This window comes from Nycticebus coucang, chromosome 9, assembly GCF_027406575.1.
Source record: "Nycticebus coucang isolate mNycCou1 chromosome 9, mNycCou1.pri, whole genome shotgun sequence".
Taxonomy (NCBI): Eukaryota; Metazoa; Chordata; class Mammalia; order Primates; family Lorisidae; genus Nycticebus; species Nycticebus coucang.
This window is the reverse complement of record NC_069788.1, coordinates 65369224-65387983: the sequence shown is the minus strand read 5'-3', so window position 1 is coordinate 65387983 and position 18760 is coordinate 65369224. Positions and strand designations below refer to the sequence as shown.

Sequence of the window (18760 nt, the reverse complement as noted above, 5' to 3'; positions counted from 1 at the left end):
CCTGCTCTTACAGAAATCTAATGAGTCTTTGATTATCACAGAACCTGGAGAAAAGCAAGGATTTCAGTCACCAACTGAGCTTTTGGGGAAGTTGAACACTCTCTCTGGTTTCACCTCTGCAAAATGGGCATAACCAGTTCAGACAGCCTGGTTCCCAGCTTTGTTTCGAAGGTCACCAGCAGTGTCTGCACATAGCACAGTTTGCAAAAGCCTCAATAACTGGGTGTGACATGGGAGTTGCTGTCCCTGGTGCACAGCCACAGCAGCCATGATAAGTGGTGGCGGCCCATTAGGATCTCTGACCTCAACCCATTGGTATGCATCTGTTGAAAGTAATTCTAAACCATACTTTTGTTTTTCTGGAGCATTTAAACATTTAAATTGCACACGATACATTGCACACGAGTACAATTTATCTATAAATTGCACACGATTTATCTATACTCATGTACAGGAACGCATATACATTTACATCAGGTTGTTCAGAATAAGTTCTTGTAGATTTAAAAGTTACACATGGCTGGCTCAAGTTATTTGCAAGGTTGAAAGTCTATAAAACAAAACAATGTGGTGACTGGAAGAAGGAATATCCCTAATAATTGGTTCTAGGGCCTAAAGTTTATTCTCATTTTATTTACTGAAGTAATGTGGTTCAAACTACAATGAAGTTATTGACTTTGTTTACCTCGGAAATAGGTCCTGGGCAAATAGAGATAAAGTATATAGGACCTGCATTTTCTCCAGATATTTTCAACATTCCACCCAGGGCCCCGTAGACATTTCCCTTTGGTTTGGGAAGTCAGTATGTTTGCTTTCTTTGTCCTCCAGTCAAATATCTGAAAAAGAAAGTTTATTTTGTTTACCCTGATTTTATATTCACCATGTTTAAAATAGTTTACAATACGGAGTGCATACTTAATCACTATTGGCAGGTCAGACATGCTATAAATTGGTCCGTGTATAATATATCATTTTAGCCAAACAGTAGCCATTTCCCCCCGCCCCCTTGGTATGCCGCGGATAATATGAAGCATATGAAATAAAGTGGACGGGCGGTTCCGAGGCTGAGCGCGGGCCTCGCAGCCAAGCGCAGGGGCGGGGCCACGGGGGGTGGGGACGCGGACACGGCGCCCGGGCAGTCGCGGGAGGCGAGGGCGGGGAGGCCGCGCCGCCCCCTTGCGTCCCGGCGGGGAATCCCGGTGGCCGGCGCGCGGGGAAGTCCCCTTCCCTGGGGGTACAAGAGCGCGGCCCGGAGCCAGCGCGCCACAAGCCGGCAGCCCCGAGGCGGCGGCGCAGCGTTCCAGCCATGTCGCGCGGCCTCCAACTCCTGCTCCTGAGCTGCGGTAGGGCCCTAGAGCGCGTGTCGCCCCCTGCCTCTCTTGCTTTCCCGGCTCTTGGCGCTGGCTCACCGAGCTCGCTCTCTCTCTTTTTGTAGCCTATAGCCTGGCGCCCGCGATGAGGGAGGTGAAGGTGGCTTGTTCCGAGGATGTGGACTTGCCCTGCACCGCCCCCTGGGACCCGCTGGTTTCTTACGCTGTCTCCTGGGTCAAGGTAAGCGGCGATATCCGCGGGCTGGGGTTTGGTCAGCTCATTTGAGGCAGCGGGCACCATCTCCCTTAGTAGGCTAGTGACCCTTTGTGGCTGGGATTTGGCGTCTCCGCAGCTGAACTTGGGAGTACGCAGACTTCTGACACACCTGCCCCACCTCTGCTCCAACCCCAGCTGCACGCATCCAGGTACACAGCTGACTTAGGTTTTGTTCCCTGAAAACCTCAATCCTCTCCCTGCTCCTGAAGGTGACCTGAGATGAATGATCCAAATAAACATTTCTCATAGGGATGAATTCTGAGGCCACCTGTGGTTGTGGCCAGTAGGTCAGGAAGAAAGCAGGAAGGGCCCAGATTTGGGCATTGGCTGGGAGGCATGTCCTTAGATTTCTCATTTCTTGCGTTTTGTGTCTGTGATGTCCACAGGACAGGGGAGGGGGAGGAAACAATTTGGGAGGAAGAACTAAGAGTCCCGAGTGATGGAGGCTATTTCCTAGGTGATCTTTATTAGTGGCCATCCCTTTCCAGGGATACTGTTGGCCTCTGCCCCCAGCCTTGCAGCCTGAGAGGTGCAGTGGGGAGGGCATCATTCAGGGTGCAGGCCTTGCTTTCCCTGCTGTAAGAGGATTGAGTTGCAAGGAGGCTTTTTAAGGTTTCCTCTCAACTGAAACATTCTCGTATTCTAACATTGCAATTCTGGTAGCATTCCAAAGCTAAGCAGCCCTTCTTTGATGTTACTGGCCTTCTGCTCCCCTTCTTTAAGTCAGGTTGCTGCTACAAGAGCACCTCCATTTTGGGCCAGTCTGTGGCTCTCACTGATTTGCTGTCTTACCTTCCAGGAAATCCATGCATTTGTAGCTTTCCACAAACTCAGGGCTTTCTTCTGCCCACCGTAAAAGATCTCAGAACTAGCACATGTATCTGGCCAGCTTAATGGCAGAAGGCAGCACTGGAGTTGTGTGTGTGTGTGTTTCTTCTCCTAACTGAATTGTCAGTTCCCTGGGGATGTGGCTTTGCCAATGCTTTTGAGTATTCAAGAGGGTACCCAATGTTTGTCTGTTGATTGCAAAGGTACTTAGTAAATGCAGGCTGGTACTTGGCAAGTTAGGCAATGTAAAGAAATTGTGACCACCTCCAGGCACTGTACTATGTGTGAAAATAGTGTCATTTCTACCTTCTTTACTGTGGGATCAGAGAACACAGTTCCAAAGTTGTCTTCATAGTTAAAACAATAGTATTTTTAAAAAATATTACAAAAATGATATTATTTGAATGTTCACCATAAGCCAACCTCCAAGGTAAATATGCATATACATTATCTGTTTCATTCTTCCAACAGACTTAAGGGTCAGTACTATTATTATTCCTACTTTATGGGTGAGGAATAATAATAGTACTGATACTAATAAAAACACAGCTGGCTAATAAATGGTAGAGTTGGAATTTGAACCAAGTAGCCTGATTCCATATCCTGAGTTGTTAGAAGTCTATCTTGATAACTCTGAGATCTCTGTTTTCTACTTTAATTACTTACAGTAAAGAAAATAAAAGTCCCCGGGGCTACCCAGGCAGGGACTTAGTTATCTCAAAGAACAGGGGTAACATGAAACCACTATCCCTTCCAGAAAGTAATTAAAAAAAGAAAACATTATTAATATCCCCAGTGGAGTAATTAGAAAGTACTCATGAAACAAGTAGATGAAATTTCAGCCTGTAAAGTCCAAACAGTTGTTGAGTTAAATCTTCTTGCACAGGGTCATTTGAAAGGGTTCTGTAAACCATAGCAATTAACCTTTGACTTCTTGGATGTCAGCTGGTGATGTAACTCTATAATGTATGTGCTTGTTTATTGGGCACAGTTCTTGCAAGATTTACCCCAAAGGTCTCTTAACACACTCTTAAAAAAAGAAAAAAAAGACAGCAGTCTTTAGGCCACTAGGCCTTCTTTTTTTTCCTGTTGGTCCAAGGAATAGGGCCATTGAAAAGTCTTACTATGGTTATTTTTTTAACCAGTTAACCAGTGGATAGGAGAGTTGGGCTGTGCCAATGAAAGAATCAGGCACTTGAAGTGATATGTATTATTCCTTCAAGTATTTTTTGTAACAAGTCTCAGCACATTCTGGAGATATTTGTTATTTTCCAGCCCAATAATTATAGTTTTGCACTGATTGTGTTTGTACAACAAAAATGGATAGAGTTCTGGAAATAATGCCAGTGATGACACATACTGAAATGCTTCGTTTTATGAAAGATTAAGCATCTTGTCATTTTTCCATAACTTTCTCGTAAAATATTTCATCAAAGTAGAGAGGTGGCCATAAAGGGAGGAATTTAACTCTAGTGACCGTGGCCAGCTCTGCCCATCTCATCTCACTCTTTTGTCATTTCCCTGGCTTTGTAAATCTGCTTCCTCCGCACACGAGGAGATCATGTGCTGGGTGAGGAAAGCAGAGTGCTTTGGACTAGTTTTCACTGTCCATCAGATTCAGTCAGATTCTTGCAGGCTTTCTGCATATCACAATTATGGTTATGATGACTCACAATTAAAAATTCCATTTACCGCTCAGTCCTCCGGCACCACAGAGCATCCTGCCTCTGCCCAATGGGGCAGGTTACTTATGATTAACAAGAAGACCTGTGTAAACCATGTGTTTTTTATCTTATGTCTTTTACCAAAAAGCTCAAAGCAGATGGCATCCAACTAGGGTTTGTAACATTAGGGCGAGTTGGGAAGGAGCAGTGGTCATTTGATTCTGTTTCAGAGATTTAGTGAGGGGGCCAGAAGGTGGTTAATCTAGACATGCACATGATGTAAAAAGTGAAGCCAAAAGTGGACAGAGATAGCCCAGCTCCTATTTGTCCACCTCTTCTTTCCTGTGGACCAGTGTCCTCCTAACTGGGATCCAACAAAGGGCCCTCCTCTGACCCCTTCCTCTCTTGTATCTTTTAAGGCAGAATGAGTGGTTGAGAAGAAATAGAAAAAGTTAATAAATTAAATCCATTAGGATAGTAGCTCAATTTGGCTTTAATGTTGTAATGGATTGTGGTTGTTTGGGGAGGCATTTTGAGATAATGTGCAAATAGACTTTACCCTGTCACTCTTCTTCTGTTGGCCATGATCTGTGGTTGAATTCTGGTGTAGAGACAACACTGCATGATATTGCCTCTGCCAGGAGTAAGACTGTGTGTCAGAGAGCTACCTCTGTGCTTCTCAATGAGGGTTCCCATGTCCACATTCTCTTTAGTGAAGTTTTGGAGAGAGACGATGGTGGAATGCTTTGGGCATGCTAATAATGACAATAAGTAGTCATTTATCTAGGAGATGAAATACCAACTTGTATCAGGATCCCTGACAACCTACAGTGATACAAAATGAAAGAGGATATGTAGTATCATCGCTGAGTGATACTACGGGGGTGAAGACCATGAAGCATCACAAGACAAGTGCCCTTTAGAGATGATTTCCAAAGGAAAGGAGAAAGGGGAAGTGAGACTATGATTTCAGATCATAAGTCAGATTTGAACTTTATAATATTTACAGAGTTCCAGCTGGTGCTTTCTTTCTGACATTGATACAAAGGGACTAGTAGAGAGCAGGTTCATGGCTTGCACGAGGCTATGGGATAGTCATTACACAGATCTTGCTTCTCCCAGACTCATTCTGAAGCTGTCTGCTCAGTATGTTGCTATACTTCTATTGAGCAGCATTAGGTATTTTCTGTCTCTATCTTCTTGTGTGATAATGAGCTACAAAGCCAGGGGTTCCAACGAGAGCCCAGTGCCAGAGGAGGGGCTGGAGTTGATGAATGGTTGGGGCAGATGTAATCTGTGCAGTCCCTCACCCTGATGGACCCACAAAGGAGACAACATGGGCCATTTATTGTGCTTCCTTGATTCCAGAATGCTATCTGTTGTCTGATGGATTAAGAACATGTTTTCAGGACAAAAAGGAAACATTTCTACATTAAATATAAAAGCATTGAAACATTGAAAGGTGAAAATAATGGGTGTATATTAGAATCAAAGTAAATTATACTGTTCCCATTGGCACCTATAGTACTTGACCTAACTGAGTTACTTTTGTAGGCTCTTCCTTGGGTCAAACTATGAAAGACTTAAAATTGGTTTACAATATCTCTCATATTTACACTTCCATTGTTCAGTAAATCATCCGAAGTCCCAAATGTGTGCCAAGTTTGGGGTCTGGCATTGACCATCTCAAGATTGATGCAGAACTTTTGCCAGAGGATCATCTTGGGGAAGGATATGGAATTAGGAATCTGCAAAGTCTTCTGGGGGGACCAGTAGAATAGCTAGTGATCTAGAAGGGAGGATTATAGCAGGTGGCTGAGAGATAATGTTAGAAAGTAGGCAAGGAACAGATTGTGAAGGACTCTGAATGTCAAACTGTAATGACTTGAACTTTATCCTTTCAGTAGAAAAGAGCCATTGAAGCATTTTAAGAGAAAAGAATGACATACGCAGAATGGGCCTGAAGAAAAGCCTATTTGTCCTGGTGATGGGGAGAATATGATTCATTCTGGAACACGAGTCTCAGAGGCAGGCTTTGCTCTTTCACTGTAGTGGAATTCCCTTTTTGTTAACTCAACTAAGGCTTAAACGCATTCTTGGGGTTGTCCTTCCTTTCTCTTTTGGTTGCCAGTCCTGTCCACGTGGTTCTACAGAGGGGTGGACACGGCAGAACCATGCAGCCTCAGAGGCGTGTGTAGAAGAAGTCTCATCCAGGCGAGAATGGAGGATCACTGAGATTTTTGGATAATGATGGAGCACAGCAAACTTGCTAAAATCTTTTAGTTGAAAGTGAGTAGAGAGGAAGAAAGCAGCTGAGTTAAAAACATACGCATACAACAATCCCCCCACTTGTTTTCCATGAATTAATGGGGAACCTGAGTCACATGAAGACTGGATTGTCTTGTCTGTATACTTAGTTATGTTTCTACACAAAGAAGAGGAAGTTTGGAGAACTTCTCCGTGACATAAGGGAAAGTTTTATGTAGGGCAAGACTAAAAACAGATCTGTTACCTAAAAAAGGTTTCTCCATTTAAAACTGTTTCCATAATCCTTTCCTGGCTTCTCCTGAAATAACCCTAAATTTTCTATCAGCAGTCCTTAGCTCAAACCAGAGCTGGACAAAAATACTTTTCTTAAGATTCCTTTACATCATAAGCATGTTTTTGTTTTTTGTTTGGTTTTGTTTTATACTGGAGTACATTTGAGTAAAATTCCTGTGATGTGCCATGTGGAACTGGTACAGGCAGGCGAGCCCAGGGCTTGTTAATATCACTTGGCATTTTCTTGGAGTACCAGCTAATCTCCTGTACTGTGTTGTCCCAAAGAGAGGATAGATTTCAGAAGAGCTGGTAGTTGTCTAGGATTATGGGTCCAGTTAGGGGAAACCTTTCTGAGAAGAATACTGGTTGCTATAAACAGTTCATATTCACCTTGGACCAGACTCTTTGGGTCAGTTCTAGAGAACAAAGGTTCTGAATCAAATCAGGCCTTGAGGTCTCATTCCCTGAGGGCGGGAGGCATGTGAGCCCAAGGGACAAAGCAGACTGGTCCTAGAGGCTGCAGCCATGTGCAGAAGTTGCCTGTGTGCCACCCTTATTTATGTGGTGGTGCAGGGTGTCCCTGTGAGTTGGGAGGGTTTCAGTTGTAAAGGCATTACAAATCCAATCAAAATAGTCATTTATTTTTTTTTTTAAAAAGGAAATATATTGGCTTATTTAGAATTAAAATGGGAAAACATTGAAAAGTCAAAATGGAGTTCACATTTTAGTTATTGCTGGCATTGTAGGTTGAATTGTGTGCCCCCTACCAAATATGTTGAAGTTCTAACCACTGGTACTTATGGACTGTGACTTTATTTTGAAATAAGATCATTGCAGATGTAATCAAATTAAGATAAGGTCATAGCTGACTAGAATAGGCTCTAATTCAGTATGACTGACATCCTTACAAGAAGAGAAGCAGACACAGACAACCATGGGGAAACCGTGTGAAGGTAGAGATTGGAGTGACGTGTCTGCAAGTCGAGGAACGCCAGGAATTACTGGCAACATCAGAAGCAAAAGAGAAAGCACGAGCAGATTCTCCCCTAGAATGTTTAGAGAGAGCATGGCCTTGCTAACACTTTGATTTTGGACTCTGGTCTCCTAAACTGTGACAATTCCGACAACATTTCAGTGGCTTCAAGTTACCCAGTTTGTAGTGCTTTGTTAAAGCCCCCAGAAAGTAAATGCAGCCAGACTTAGAGGTTGACAGATGCCCCAGAACTTGGTGACTTTCTATCTCTTAACTCTTCTTTCTTACCTGTGGATTTTGTTTCTAGGCTCCACATGGCAATGAGGTAGTAGTTGATAACTGCAGGCTTGAACAGGTTGAATATCCCTTATCCAAAATGCTTGGGGCCAACAGCGGTTCAGATTTTTCAGATTAGGGATGCTTAATCCGTATATCCTCTCAGAATGAAGTACAAAGGAAGAGACTGCCTCTCTTCTAATATCTCAACAGATACCTAATTGTGATTAAGTGGCTTTGATGGAGTCACATGCCCATCAGAACCAGTCTCCATGGTTGTGGAATGTCTGGCCTGAGTTAAGTATGGCCCCTCTAAACCAGGTATGGAGCCCCATAAAGGTGTGAACCCAAAGCTTGTAATGGTGCCCCTTCCAGGTGTGGTAGGGACCACAAGCTGCTAATTGCAGAAGGATGGTGACATGAGCAATGAACGATCCAAAACTGCCTTCATGCCCCAGTTCCAGAGTGTTTTGCTGTATTGTTATGATGATACTTCAGAAAATTCAGGATGTTGTGGGTATTTTGGAGACGCTGTAGGTAGAAGGATAATCTCTCCCTAGAACAGGAATTGGGAACTTCTAGGACAACTTTACCAGAGAGGAGACGGGAAGTATCAATGGTAAGGAAATGATGGAATAGGTGGATGGAGTGGAAAGCCATCACATACCACTGTGATTTCTAGTACCAACATTACCAGTTGTAAAGCACTTTTCTAATAACCCACAGGCAAGTAAGGTAGTGCGGATGAAGAAATGAGGCTCAGAGATGACCCACCTGACTGACGGAGAAGCTGGACTTGGTTGATTTCAGGCCTTTGGGTTCCAAAGCCACTGCTCTTGGCAACTTTCTCATTGTTTCCAAAATTCATTCATTCAGCAATACTTTTTAAATACTTCTAATATGCAGGGAACTGTTTAGTATGCTGAATGAAACCTTGACTATATAAAAAAAGAGAGAGTAGTAACATTTTTAGGGGTCTCTATATGATGAGTACTGTGCTTGGGGTCTGCATACATCTTAAGCATCTTCACATCAACTCTGTGAGACGTAATCACCCCCAAATTCCAGTGGAGCAGACCAAGCCCGAGCGTGGTTCAGCCAGCCGGCCAAGAGCAGAGCTAACCATGGGAGGGCTGGGGTTTGGTTCCAGCTCTGTCCAACGCCAAAGCCTGCGCTCTTAATTATGCTGCCTCTGCTATACTCATAACTCTGTTAACAGTCATAAATCCAACTCTGTCTGTTAGACCTAGTAAATTTCAAAGTGGAAAATCATTTTTCTAATAAAACTACACTTAGAAAAAAACGATGTTAATGCTTATACATTCTACCCTCATTATGACATCAACCTCCGAGCCAAACTATTTTGCACGTTATAAAGAGCTGTTTTTATGATGAATGGGGATTATATTGGCACTTTAATTGAGTTAGAAACCAAGGTACATGAATGCTAGTGCATAAGAAATGCAGTAAAAAAAGCTGTTCAGTGTGGTTGGAATACATCAGATTAATACTGCCTTTAAATTCTTAAAGTCTGCCTTTAAACAGGTTTTTATCAAATTATTAGATTAAATTTTTATATACACACAAGTATATACTTACACACATTTTTCTCCCCTCAAGAAAAAAAATCTTGTTTTCCTTTCTGTGAGGCTCTAATGACATTCTTAACAGATCTAATGTATGATAAAATTGGATTTCAAGTTAGTGATCAAAACCCTTTCTTTGCGATGGGAATGAAACTGTTACCCTCTTAAATTCACATAAGCTTATCCAAGAGGTTGGCATGTATTTAGATACAGTTATGTATACTTAAAAAATAAAACATTTTCCACAGTAGGATTTTTGAAATATTGGTTCAATTCCAGCTGTATTTAATTATTTATTTTATTTCTTTTGTACTAGTTCAAATATGTCCATCATTAAAAACAAAAGAAACTAAAAAAAAAACAAAAACCCTACTTCATTCACATGCCCATAAAATTAGTACTTGTATTTGCTTGATTTAGCTTTCAGCAAATTAAGGAGAGTTTATTTTAATTTAAGGCTTGTGGTTTCTTTAAGGTCAAATTTCCGTTTGAGAGAAAGAATATGGTGTTTAAATTATTTAGTCAAATTGGAGGCTTTGAGACAAGTCAAAGTCCCTCTGCTTTCTGAAAATGAAATGTCCCACATTTGCATTTTTCAACCAAAAGAGATAGAGTTGTCAGCATAAAAGTTAATGTACAAAGTGTGAATTTTAAAAGACATTATTGGGATGAATGTTTTGAGGAACTAATTTGCTGAAATTGTGTTATGCTGTAGCGCATTGTAGTACAATATTAGCCTTGTGAAGTGTGCATTAAATAGTTCCCGTCAATTATGGTTGGCTGTGAATGAATCCAAGGGTTGCTTTTGTTATAAATTACTATTTCCTAAAATGCTTTTGCAGAGAGGCAATGGAACACTTTTAGATTTGGAACGTTTAAAGAGCTATTCTTGCCGGTGGTTGATTTTGAGCCAGCTCCAGTGTAAAGAAGAACTCATAAAACAAAGCGCAGTAAGGATGGCCCATTTGCTGCGACTCAGTTTTCCTCCCACTGAAATTTCTCCTTCACTTCTTGGTGGTGCCTTTGCCTCAGCTAACACATCTGATAAAGCAGAGGGGTAGCTGCTTGGCCACGTGGCTGAAGGTAATGATTTGAGCTTATGCACACAAAGTCCCTCGATCCTGCTAGCATCCCATCCCTGATGTGAGCATGTCACATTAACACAACAACTGCAACTACTTTTGCAACTCGAGGCGAATCCCATATTCCTCAGATGGGATCACATGAGAAAGTATAGCTTCAAATGGCAAAAAGAAGTGGGAATACGGATTGTGTATTAGAACTTGAAAATGGAGGGAAGGTTTTGTACTAGAACTTGAAAATGGAGGGAAAGTTATGAAATATTCTCTCGTGCACTTGTATGAACGTACAGAAGATTCTTTCTGCTATAGTCAGTCATCAGGCAGAGTGCTGTTCATTAGTTGGCAAGAGTTGCCGGGTTGTACCAGCAGTTCTCTGGGTCATTCTGGAGAAGAGTGTCTTTGGAAGGTGACTCAGGAGAGTTGAGATATTTTGCTGTGATCCCATGGATGGCTGTGATGTTACAGCAAATCAGAATTCTGTAGGTTGCTTTGGTTTCTTTGTTTTGCATTTCCCCTTATTTCTTCTTTCTTATGGGCTCCCTGCCTTTGTTTTGCCATTTAAATATAAGTAGAGGCCTATGGAAATCTGACCATCACATAAACTACGTTTTGTTGTTGTTGCTGCTGGTTTTTTAAATGAGTTCCTCTCCGCACGTAGGCAGAAGGTACTGCCAGCCCGTTGTGATTGCCAGCACCTCCTTGCTTCGACAGTTCCCAGCAGCTAGCAGGATAATGGGGCCATCTTTATGTAAATGGACACAATCTTTTATATTTCCACTGGCTTCCCAGGGCTTTGCAAGTTTTGATCTTGAGTTTCAGCTCTGAGAAGCTTCCCAGAGGTAGATAGTCTCAAATTCATTGTTGCAGCCACTTTTGTACCTGGAGGTTAAATTCGAAAAGAGAAGTGGGGTGGGACGCCAGCGTGGGGACTGCAGAGACTGGGCTGAGCTAATGATTTCAAACTGGCCTTTCGGGGGACCCTTGGCACAGATTGGCCCTGGATGGTTCTGAGCATCTGGCCTGTGGAAAACTCTGCCTGGTAGGAGGAAGTGCTGCGGCTGGCAGTGGAGGGGTGGAAGGTTCGTGAGCCCACCAGGAGGCGGTAGTTTGTGGTTTACTTAGGTTTGAAAAGGGAAAGTTTGTGCTAAATTAGTTTCATAGAATCAGTTGGATACTTTTAGTTTCTTCTAAGCTTCCTGGGCCATACTTCCATGTTTTGCTTTATTTTTAAACACCCAAAGGCCCCAGTCTTTTAGCTTCTTCCTGTAGATTCTTGAGTATGTAGGAAGGGGCCTTACATCACAAAAAGAACCATCAAGACACAGGATTTATGTGTACAGACTTGGCCTGAGAAGAACCATTAGTCTCAGCCGGTGCTAGCAGGGTGCAGAGCAGGTTTTCTTGCAGGAGTGATAAATCTGCCACCAGATGTCTCTGCAGCCCGCTCTACTGGAACGTTAAGGTGCCCAGAGGCTGAGCCTGGCTGCTGCTGACCTTCTGACGTGTTCCCCAACTTGATAAATGAAGCAGAAATAACTGACAGAGGGCACGTGTGTGCGCATGTGTGTGTGGATGTATCTTCTTTCCCGAGCTGCTTCATAGGTTGTTCCTCTGACACCTTGGTTATCTGTTTCTCATCACTGGGTCCCTTAATAAGTCAGAGCAGAGTTGTAGGGTGCTCCTGGAACAGAAGAGCACACATTGGCAGGTGCAGGCAAAGACAGGGGCAGTGACACCTGCTAATCTCTGTCTCTTTCCTTGAGGTGGCTCTTAGGTACAGTTATAATGGTAAAGACAGATAAGTAGTGTCACTTAATCCTGGCTCCCTGCTGGTCCCCAGCTGACCAGCAAAGGCAGCTCAGGTGCTACTAGGGGATGCGGCTGGGGAATGTTGAAGGGAAGACTGTGAGTGCTGAAAACAGGGATTTGCTCTACTGTTGTGTAAATCCATTTTAGAAGCTTTGAAACACTTCAGTGGAGGAACAAAGGGCAAGTTAATTAGGCAAATTAAAAATATGTCCAGGAAAGAGAGAGTCTACCGTGAATGTGGCAGGTGCCTAATCTTTGAAGGAGGTGCTGAAAATGCCACACTAGTTTCATCACAGAGGTAGTTCAGGGAAAGAGAGCCAGCCAGATTAATTGTTTGGCTACTGTGGGCGTCTACCCCCATCAGGCAGGTCTGCCCTGTGTGTGGTGATTTCAGCTGTTTCTGCCCTTTCATGTGATATACCCACCAAAGGCCCTGCCACATCCCATTTCCACGAGGCACTCTTCTCAGCTGTCTTCCTGCCCTTGTGGAGGGAAAAATGCCATGTTTGGCTGTGTCGGGCATGACCACCGCAAACACACAGCCTTTAAAGAACAAGGCGACTGTTTACAGGATGAATTGCTTATCTGTCTCTCTGGTTTTAGTTGAGTTGTGTGGCAATGAACTTTTGCCAATAAAAAGGTGGGTTACAAAAATAAGAATCCATCAGTGGGTGAATTGGTATCTAAAGAAAACAAGAGAAAATTTAATACAGAATGATTAGTAACAAAATACAATCCAGCCTGACCCGTACTCAATACGTCACCACCGTCAACAGCTGCATTCTCTCCCATATATTGTGTGGAAGTTGGGTTAGAATCATAAGATGCAGTCCTGATCTTATTCCAAAGAAGATACAACCTTAAGGAATTTTCCTGGATTATATCTTGCTCCTACAAAGGTCACACATACAAAAAAAAAAAAAAAGAAAAAACCCAATATCTTATTTTAGAAACATTCGTTTAGGATGGATTTTGTAAAATCAAGATGGAAAAAGTTGGTGTCAAGTCCTTGTGCTTGTGGTGGAGTGAGATGCACTCTGGTTCCTTCTCCACAGCTCACGGAGGATGGGGCAGAGAGGATGGAGGTACCGCAGGAAGATCTCCACCTTAGGGAGCAGCAACACCTTCAGAAGGGGCAAAATGGCTCAGCTGACACTCCCAGCAAAAGACTCTATTCTCTGAAGATTGGAAACACCACCGCCTGCAACTCTGGGACATACAGGTGCACTCTATGGGAGCCGGAAGGACAGAGAAACCTAAGTGGCACAGTGATCTTGAGAGTGACAGGTGAGGTGACCTGCCACACTTGTTTTCTTCTTATAAAATGCATGTGCACTTAATTCAGGGCTTTTCACCAGCCCTCTCTTTTGGAGTCTGAACTACAGCTTTGGATCACATCTGTGGCCAACAGCTGAATTCCACTGCGGGAATGTCATAACTTTTTTTTTTTCTTCCCTTGTGTCTTAAACTGTGCCTTTTGTTTGACTTTTGGCTAACACTTGTTAGGGGCTGAGGCTGGAAATGAGAAACATGCTGTCGTAGAGCCCTAGATTTTATACAATAGCTGCTTTCCCCTTCTCTTGGGTATCTGAAAGGAACCGGATTCAAGATGATACTCTTATACTCGCAAGAGCACACTCTCTGATTAGGGGGCAGGGTGCGCATTTTGCTCAGTGTTACACACACACCCCTGTAGGCCCTCCTCCCTCTCCAGCCTTCACCAGTTTCTTTGTCTTCCTGGTACTTAGCACAGCTGACAAGTTGTGTATGGATTGGGTTACTGTCTGTCTCTCCCAAGAGAGCAATAACTTCTGTTTTGTTCCCTGCTGTCCTCTGGCACACAGTGGGCCTTCAACGAGTGTCATTCACATGATGACAAATGAGAGGAACCTCATGGGGGAGAGCGGAAGGGGGCAGAGAGGATGTGAACAGAGATGAGCCAGTTTCCCTCCTTCCTCTCTTCGAAGGCAGTGCTGCTTACAAATTAAGGGGTTAAACCCTGTAGTCATCAGATCTAGTTCACATACTCACTCCACCGCTTGTTAGCGTGTTGCAAAGCACTGATCGACTCTAAGCCTCAGTTTTCTCTTCTCTAAAATGGGGATAATAACATCTACAGCACAGGCTTGTTGCAAAGGTTAAACGAGAAATCACATTAAAGTGCTGAGTGCAGTGCCTGGGGCAGACTCAGTGCTCAATCAGTATTTGGACCATTAGGTCATTGGCTCTCAGCCTCTCTTCTTGAGTGACAGACCCTCGTGGACCCATCTCTAGACTACATGAAATTCTGAATACAATTTCAGGGTCAGCCGCTCTCTGGAGGTACAGCCATGTGCGCTGCAAGGGAGGAACCCCTTGGGTAATCTGCACTCCACTTTCAGGCTGACCTTGTTAGCAAGCCCATTGTATGTAGCCAAAGGCAGACTTGCTTCCCTGAGCAGCACACTGCGGGGCCCACCTGAGTAGGGAGAGGCCCTCGTCCGTGTCGCTTGCTGGGCTGAAGCTTCACTCCTTCTGCTCTCCTGAATGCTGCAGCCGCAGCCTTTACCAGCCGCGCAGGGAGCTGTTCTCTCTCCTGCTCATACTGCCTGCCTTGGGGGGAGAGCTGGAATGATTCCACACAAACGTGTCAGCTTTCTCGGTGAGAGCAGGGCAGCTCACATGCCTCATTTCATAGTCCCTGACTCCTCCTGGAGTGAGGACATGTACGATAATGTATGGATTAGCAAATGTGGGTTCATCTGATGTGACAACAAAATAAAATCCAGGAAAGGTACAACATCTGAAATGGAGGCCCAGACATGGCCACGTCTGCCACCTGCTGGGGTCTCTCAGCCTCTCAGCTCCCTTATCTGTAAAATGGGACTACTGCTCTGAAGATGTAAAATGGGACTACTGCTCTGAAGATGTGGGGAGAAGCTACATGCAAGTCCCATTGCACACAAATAGGCACAGAGCCGTAGTGAATACTGGCTGCTTGCTGTCACTGGGAACTGTTACTGTCATTCATCCTGTCACAGGTGGGAGGCAGGTCTGAGAGACAGGCAGGACTTCAGAATGGAGGGACAAAGCACTTTTACCAAAACATAGCCTTTTATCATGGTAGCTAATGTTAAAAAGGCTTCCTGTATTACTTTGCTTTCTTTAAGGATGCTCTCTGAAACGCAGAGAAGAGAATTTTAAGAAGTACAGAGCTGAGATTGTACTGCTGTTGGCACTGGTCATTTTCTACCTAACACTCATCATTTTCACTTGCGTAAGTATCTTTCTAGAACATCTGCGTAATGGTGAAAGAGATTGGTCTGTGGACCCCGGACTTCTTGAGGCCTCTAGACTCAGAGCATCATCACAGGGAACTCCCCGAACTATTCCCAGCCCATTTCTTGTCTAGTGACTGCACATAGGGCGTTAGCAAAGAAAATGAATATGTGTGAGGGAAGTTTGAGAAAGGCCAGAGGGTCCCTTCAGAGGCCAGAGGCCTTTCAGCTACCTGCTAGATGTTGTCGCTCTGACCGGGTGTCACCCCCAGGTGGGGAGGTCCCTTTTCCTGTGGACAAGGGAGCAAGGCCTGCCACCCTAGGAAGGATCAGTCTCCTCTGCCTACCCTTGGACTGTTTTCTCTTGGGGGGTTTCCACTGATATTTCTGGCACTTCCACCTAGTTCTTAAGAATTAACCCCAAAAAGCCAGAGCAGTGGGCGGAGGGCAGGGGGGGCAGAGAGTCCCCCGGAGTGGATGGTGGCCGGCTGGTGCTTGGACATCCTGGCATGCCCTTGAAAGCCCCCTGAGCCTTCTGCCTGGCTGTTCACTGTGGTTGATGACTGTGATCATGAGGGAGGAGGGCCGCCTGGGGGTCTGAGCCACTAAGGAGTATCTGCCCCTGTGTCTCAGTACCACCAGGAAGGGCTGGGTACTGAGGGACCAGGGCAGACTTCACTCAGGAGCTGTCCCAGGGCTGGTTCTTGCCACTCTCTGTGCCCCTCTACTGCTTGCCTCTCTGGCTTCTGTTTAGACATTAGCAGATCAAAAGACTCCAGTGAGCACCTTCTGCGTACAAGGCGTCTGACAGGCACTGTATGGACTATAAAAAGGTGTAAGACTATGTTCCTGGCCTCAAGTTTGGTTGTTAGAGTTATTTGCAATTAATAGAATAATTAAGAATTCCCAGACGGGCAGTAAATTTTTAAAACAAGCACCTTTAGTTTCTTGTTGGCAAACGCCTGCTTCTTTGGGCACTGATCTTCCATGCAGATAGCTAACAGGAGGGCCTTGAAATGGCTGCAGTCTGTAATCAGTGAGCCGCCTGGTCCAGGTCTGGAGATGCCTGGGTAACCGTGCGACTCACACCTGCAGAGCCAGGGAGCTACAGTACCAGGAGGGGACCAGAACGAGCCTGCAGCCAGCACTTAGAGTTTCAATGAAGGTGACAACTGCTGCGTTTTCCTAATTATTCACTTCGCTTTTATTTGATCTTTTTTTCAGAAGTTTGCACGACTACAGAGTATTTTTCCGGATTTTTCTAAACCTGGTGTGGAACGAGCTTTTCTCCCAGTCACCTCCCCAGATAAGCATTTGGGGCCAGTGACTTTTCACAAGACAGAAGTGGTATGAGCAGGATTTCTGCAGGTGGTTTACTCTGAGGTCAAGGGCTCCGTGGTGCGCGTGTCTGTCACGCTGGACAAGAGAAGAAGGAACCCTGTGCTGAAGCTGGCAGCCTTCCTGTGAGGCTTTCACCTGAAAACGTCTGACCGTGGATCTCACCCTGCTTCTGTGAACCGGGGCTTGAAAATCACGACACGATCTCCCAGCGTGGGGCCATCACTACTTCTCTGTGACTACCTTTGTTGCATTTTCTGCAGCTATCTGGTCAACCTTTGGACACTTTTTTTCAGTCATACAAAAGCTATGGTGTGATGTGGTTGGAAAAGGGTCTTGGGGAATATGAATTCCCCTCAGTGGCCCTGTGACAGACTCCTGCCAACAGCTGTCCTCTTCCACATCTGGGGAACATCTCTTTGAATTTTGCCGTCTTTTGTTGTACCAGCCCAGATGTTTTATGTCTGGGAGAAAATTGACAGACGCAGCTGTGAGACAGTGGGAAATGTTTAGCAAATAATTTCCCGGTGCGAAGGTCCTGCTATCACTAAAGAGTATTATGTGTACAAAGAAATAACAGGTCAATGAACTGTCCCCCAGCAGGGTCTTTTGATCTGGGAAAGACATCCATAAAGAAGCAATAAAGAAGAGTGCCACATTTATTTTTGTATCTATGTGTACTTGTCAAAGGAGGGTTTGTGTTTTCCTCCTTTTGAAATCTATACTTAGATGGCACTGTGAACTGAAAAGCAGCCTGACTGTGGAGAGGGCGAAGGAGTCAGAGAGGGTGACTGCAGGATAGAGAGCTGGCTAGTGACTTGGTGGAAGGGCTGGGCCCACCAGGCAAGGTGGGTTCTGGACCCAGATGTCCACTCCTACCTGAAGTGTCTGGGGCAAACTTCTTATGGTTTCTGCTTTCTCAGTTGTAAAGCAGAAGACTGTTGCGTGGATTGATTAAAATAACATGTGAAGATGCTTTGAAAAGTATAAAGCACTATACAAATTTGAAACTCTATGGGGCAGTTATCCTTGCTATGATGATGGTGTTCTGGGGATGAGAGGATGCTTTTCATTTCTCAGGTTTTTCCATCATTCTAAACAAAGGAATGAACAAAGAAGACTTTCCTATTGTCATCTTCTGTATGAATTCCTGTGGGGAAGTGAGAAGGCCACTTCTGTGGTCTGTTCTTGAAGAACCAGCCAAAAGTACTTGAAAATATGGACATGTGGGAGCCGCTGGCAGAAATGACTCACAAAATGTTGCACTGATGTTTTGACAGCAATTGTCCACTTTCTCTTATACTTGGGCCCTTTCCTTATTGTCTTCCAAAGAGATTTTATTGCTTTCGTAGTGTGTGCAAAGCAAAAGGGACACCAAGTTGACTTAGTATTTGCCTCTTTGTCATTGCTTTCATGTTATTAAAGGAATGCATGTGAATGGGGAGTGCCTTTTTTATATTTAACACTGCTCATAAGGCTTTGGAATGAGTGTTAAGATGTTTATAAACTAACTAGAGAATCAGAATCCAAATCAGAGCTGGAAGATTGGCAAGTCCTTCCTCTGGGAAGGAGGGCATATACGTGTATGGCAGACAGGCCTCTATCCACAGCACCCTTCCTTCCTGGAGATGCTCCTGATCCAACCTGTCGCTACCTCCCACCCAGTTAGTCCGCCACCATCTTCTACTAACATGGATGACAGTGGGTGTGAGGGATAGAAAGAAGGAGAGAATCTGCTCAAGAAAGATATGTAAAGTCAGGGGATTCGTGTCTGAGATTCATGGGGGTTCGCTCAAGATCCTTTAATAGGTCCCTTATC

The 18760-nt window shown here is 44.3% G+C and overlaps 1 protein-coding gene across 2 annotated transcripts; it reads left to right on the top strand.

The window, feature by feature from the left end:
- The first annotated feature begins 1178 nt into the window (after positions 1 to 1178).
- CD83 (CD83 molecule) lies at positions 1179 to 18377 on the top strand. Of its 2 annotated transcripts, none has more exons than XM_053603527.1 (5): positions 1179 to 1343; positions 1436 to 1551; positions 13402 to 13633; positions 15496 to 15602; positions 16831 to 18377. In XM_053603527.1, exons 1-5 carry the CDS (start codon positions 1307 to 1309, stop codon positions 16954 to 16956), a joined length of 618 nt encoding a protein of 205 aa, XP_053459502.1. In that variant the 5' UTR covers positions 1179 to 1306; the 3' UTR covers positions 16957 to 18377. The 2 variants fall into 2 exon arrangements, with proteins under 2 accessions (XP_053459502.1, XP_053459501.1); XM_053603526.1 differs by having other exon boundaries at positions 1183 to 1343; positions 16828 to 18377.
- The last annotated feature ends 383 nt before the right edge of the window (positions 18378 to 18760 follow it).

Coding starts and splice junctions, on each gene's coding strand:
- CD83 (XM_053603526.1), top strand. CDS start 1,307: ATGTCGCGCGGCCTCCAACTCCTGCTCCTGAGCTGCG. Junction 1,552..13,401: donor ACGCTGTCTCCTGGGTCAAG/GTAAGCGGCGAT, acceptor CCTTCTCCACAG/CTCACGGAGGATGGGGCAGA. Junction 13,634..15,495: donor AGTGATCTTGAGAGTGACAG/GTGAGGTGACCT, acceptor GCTTTCTTTAAG/GATGCTCTCTGAAACGCAGA.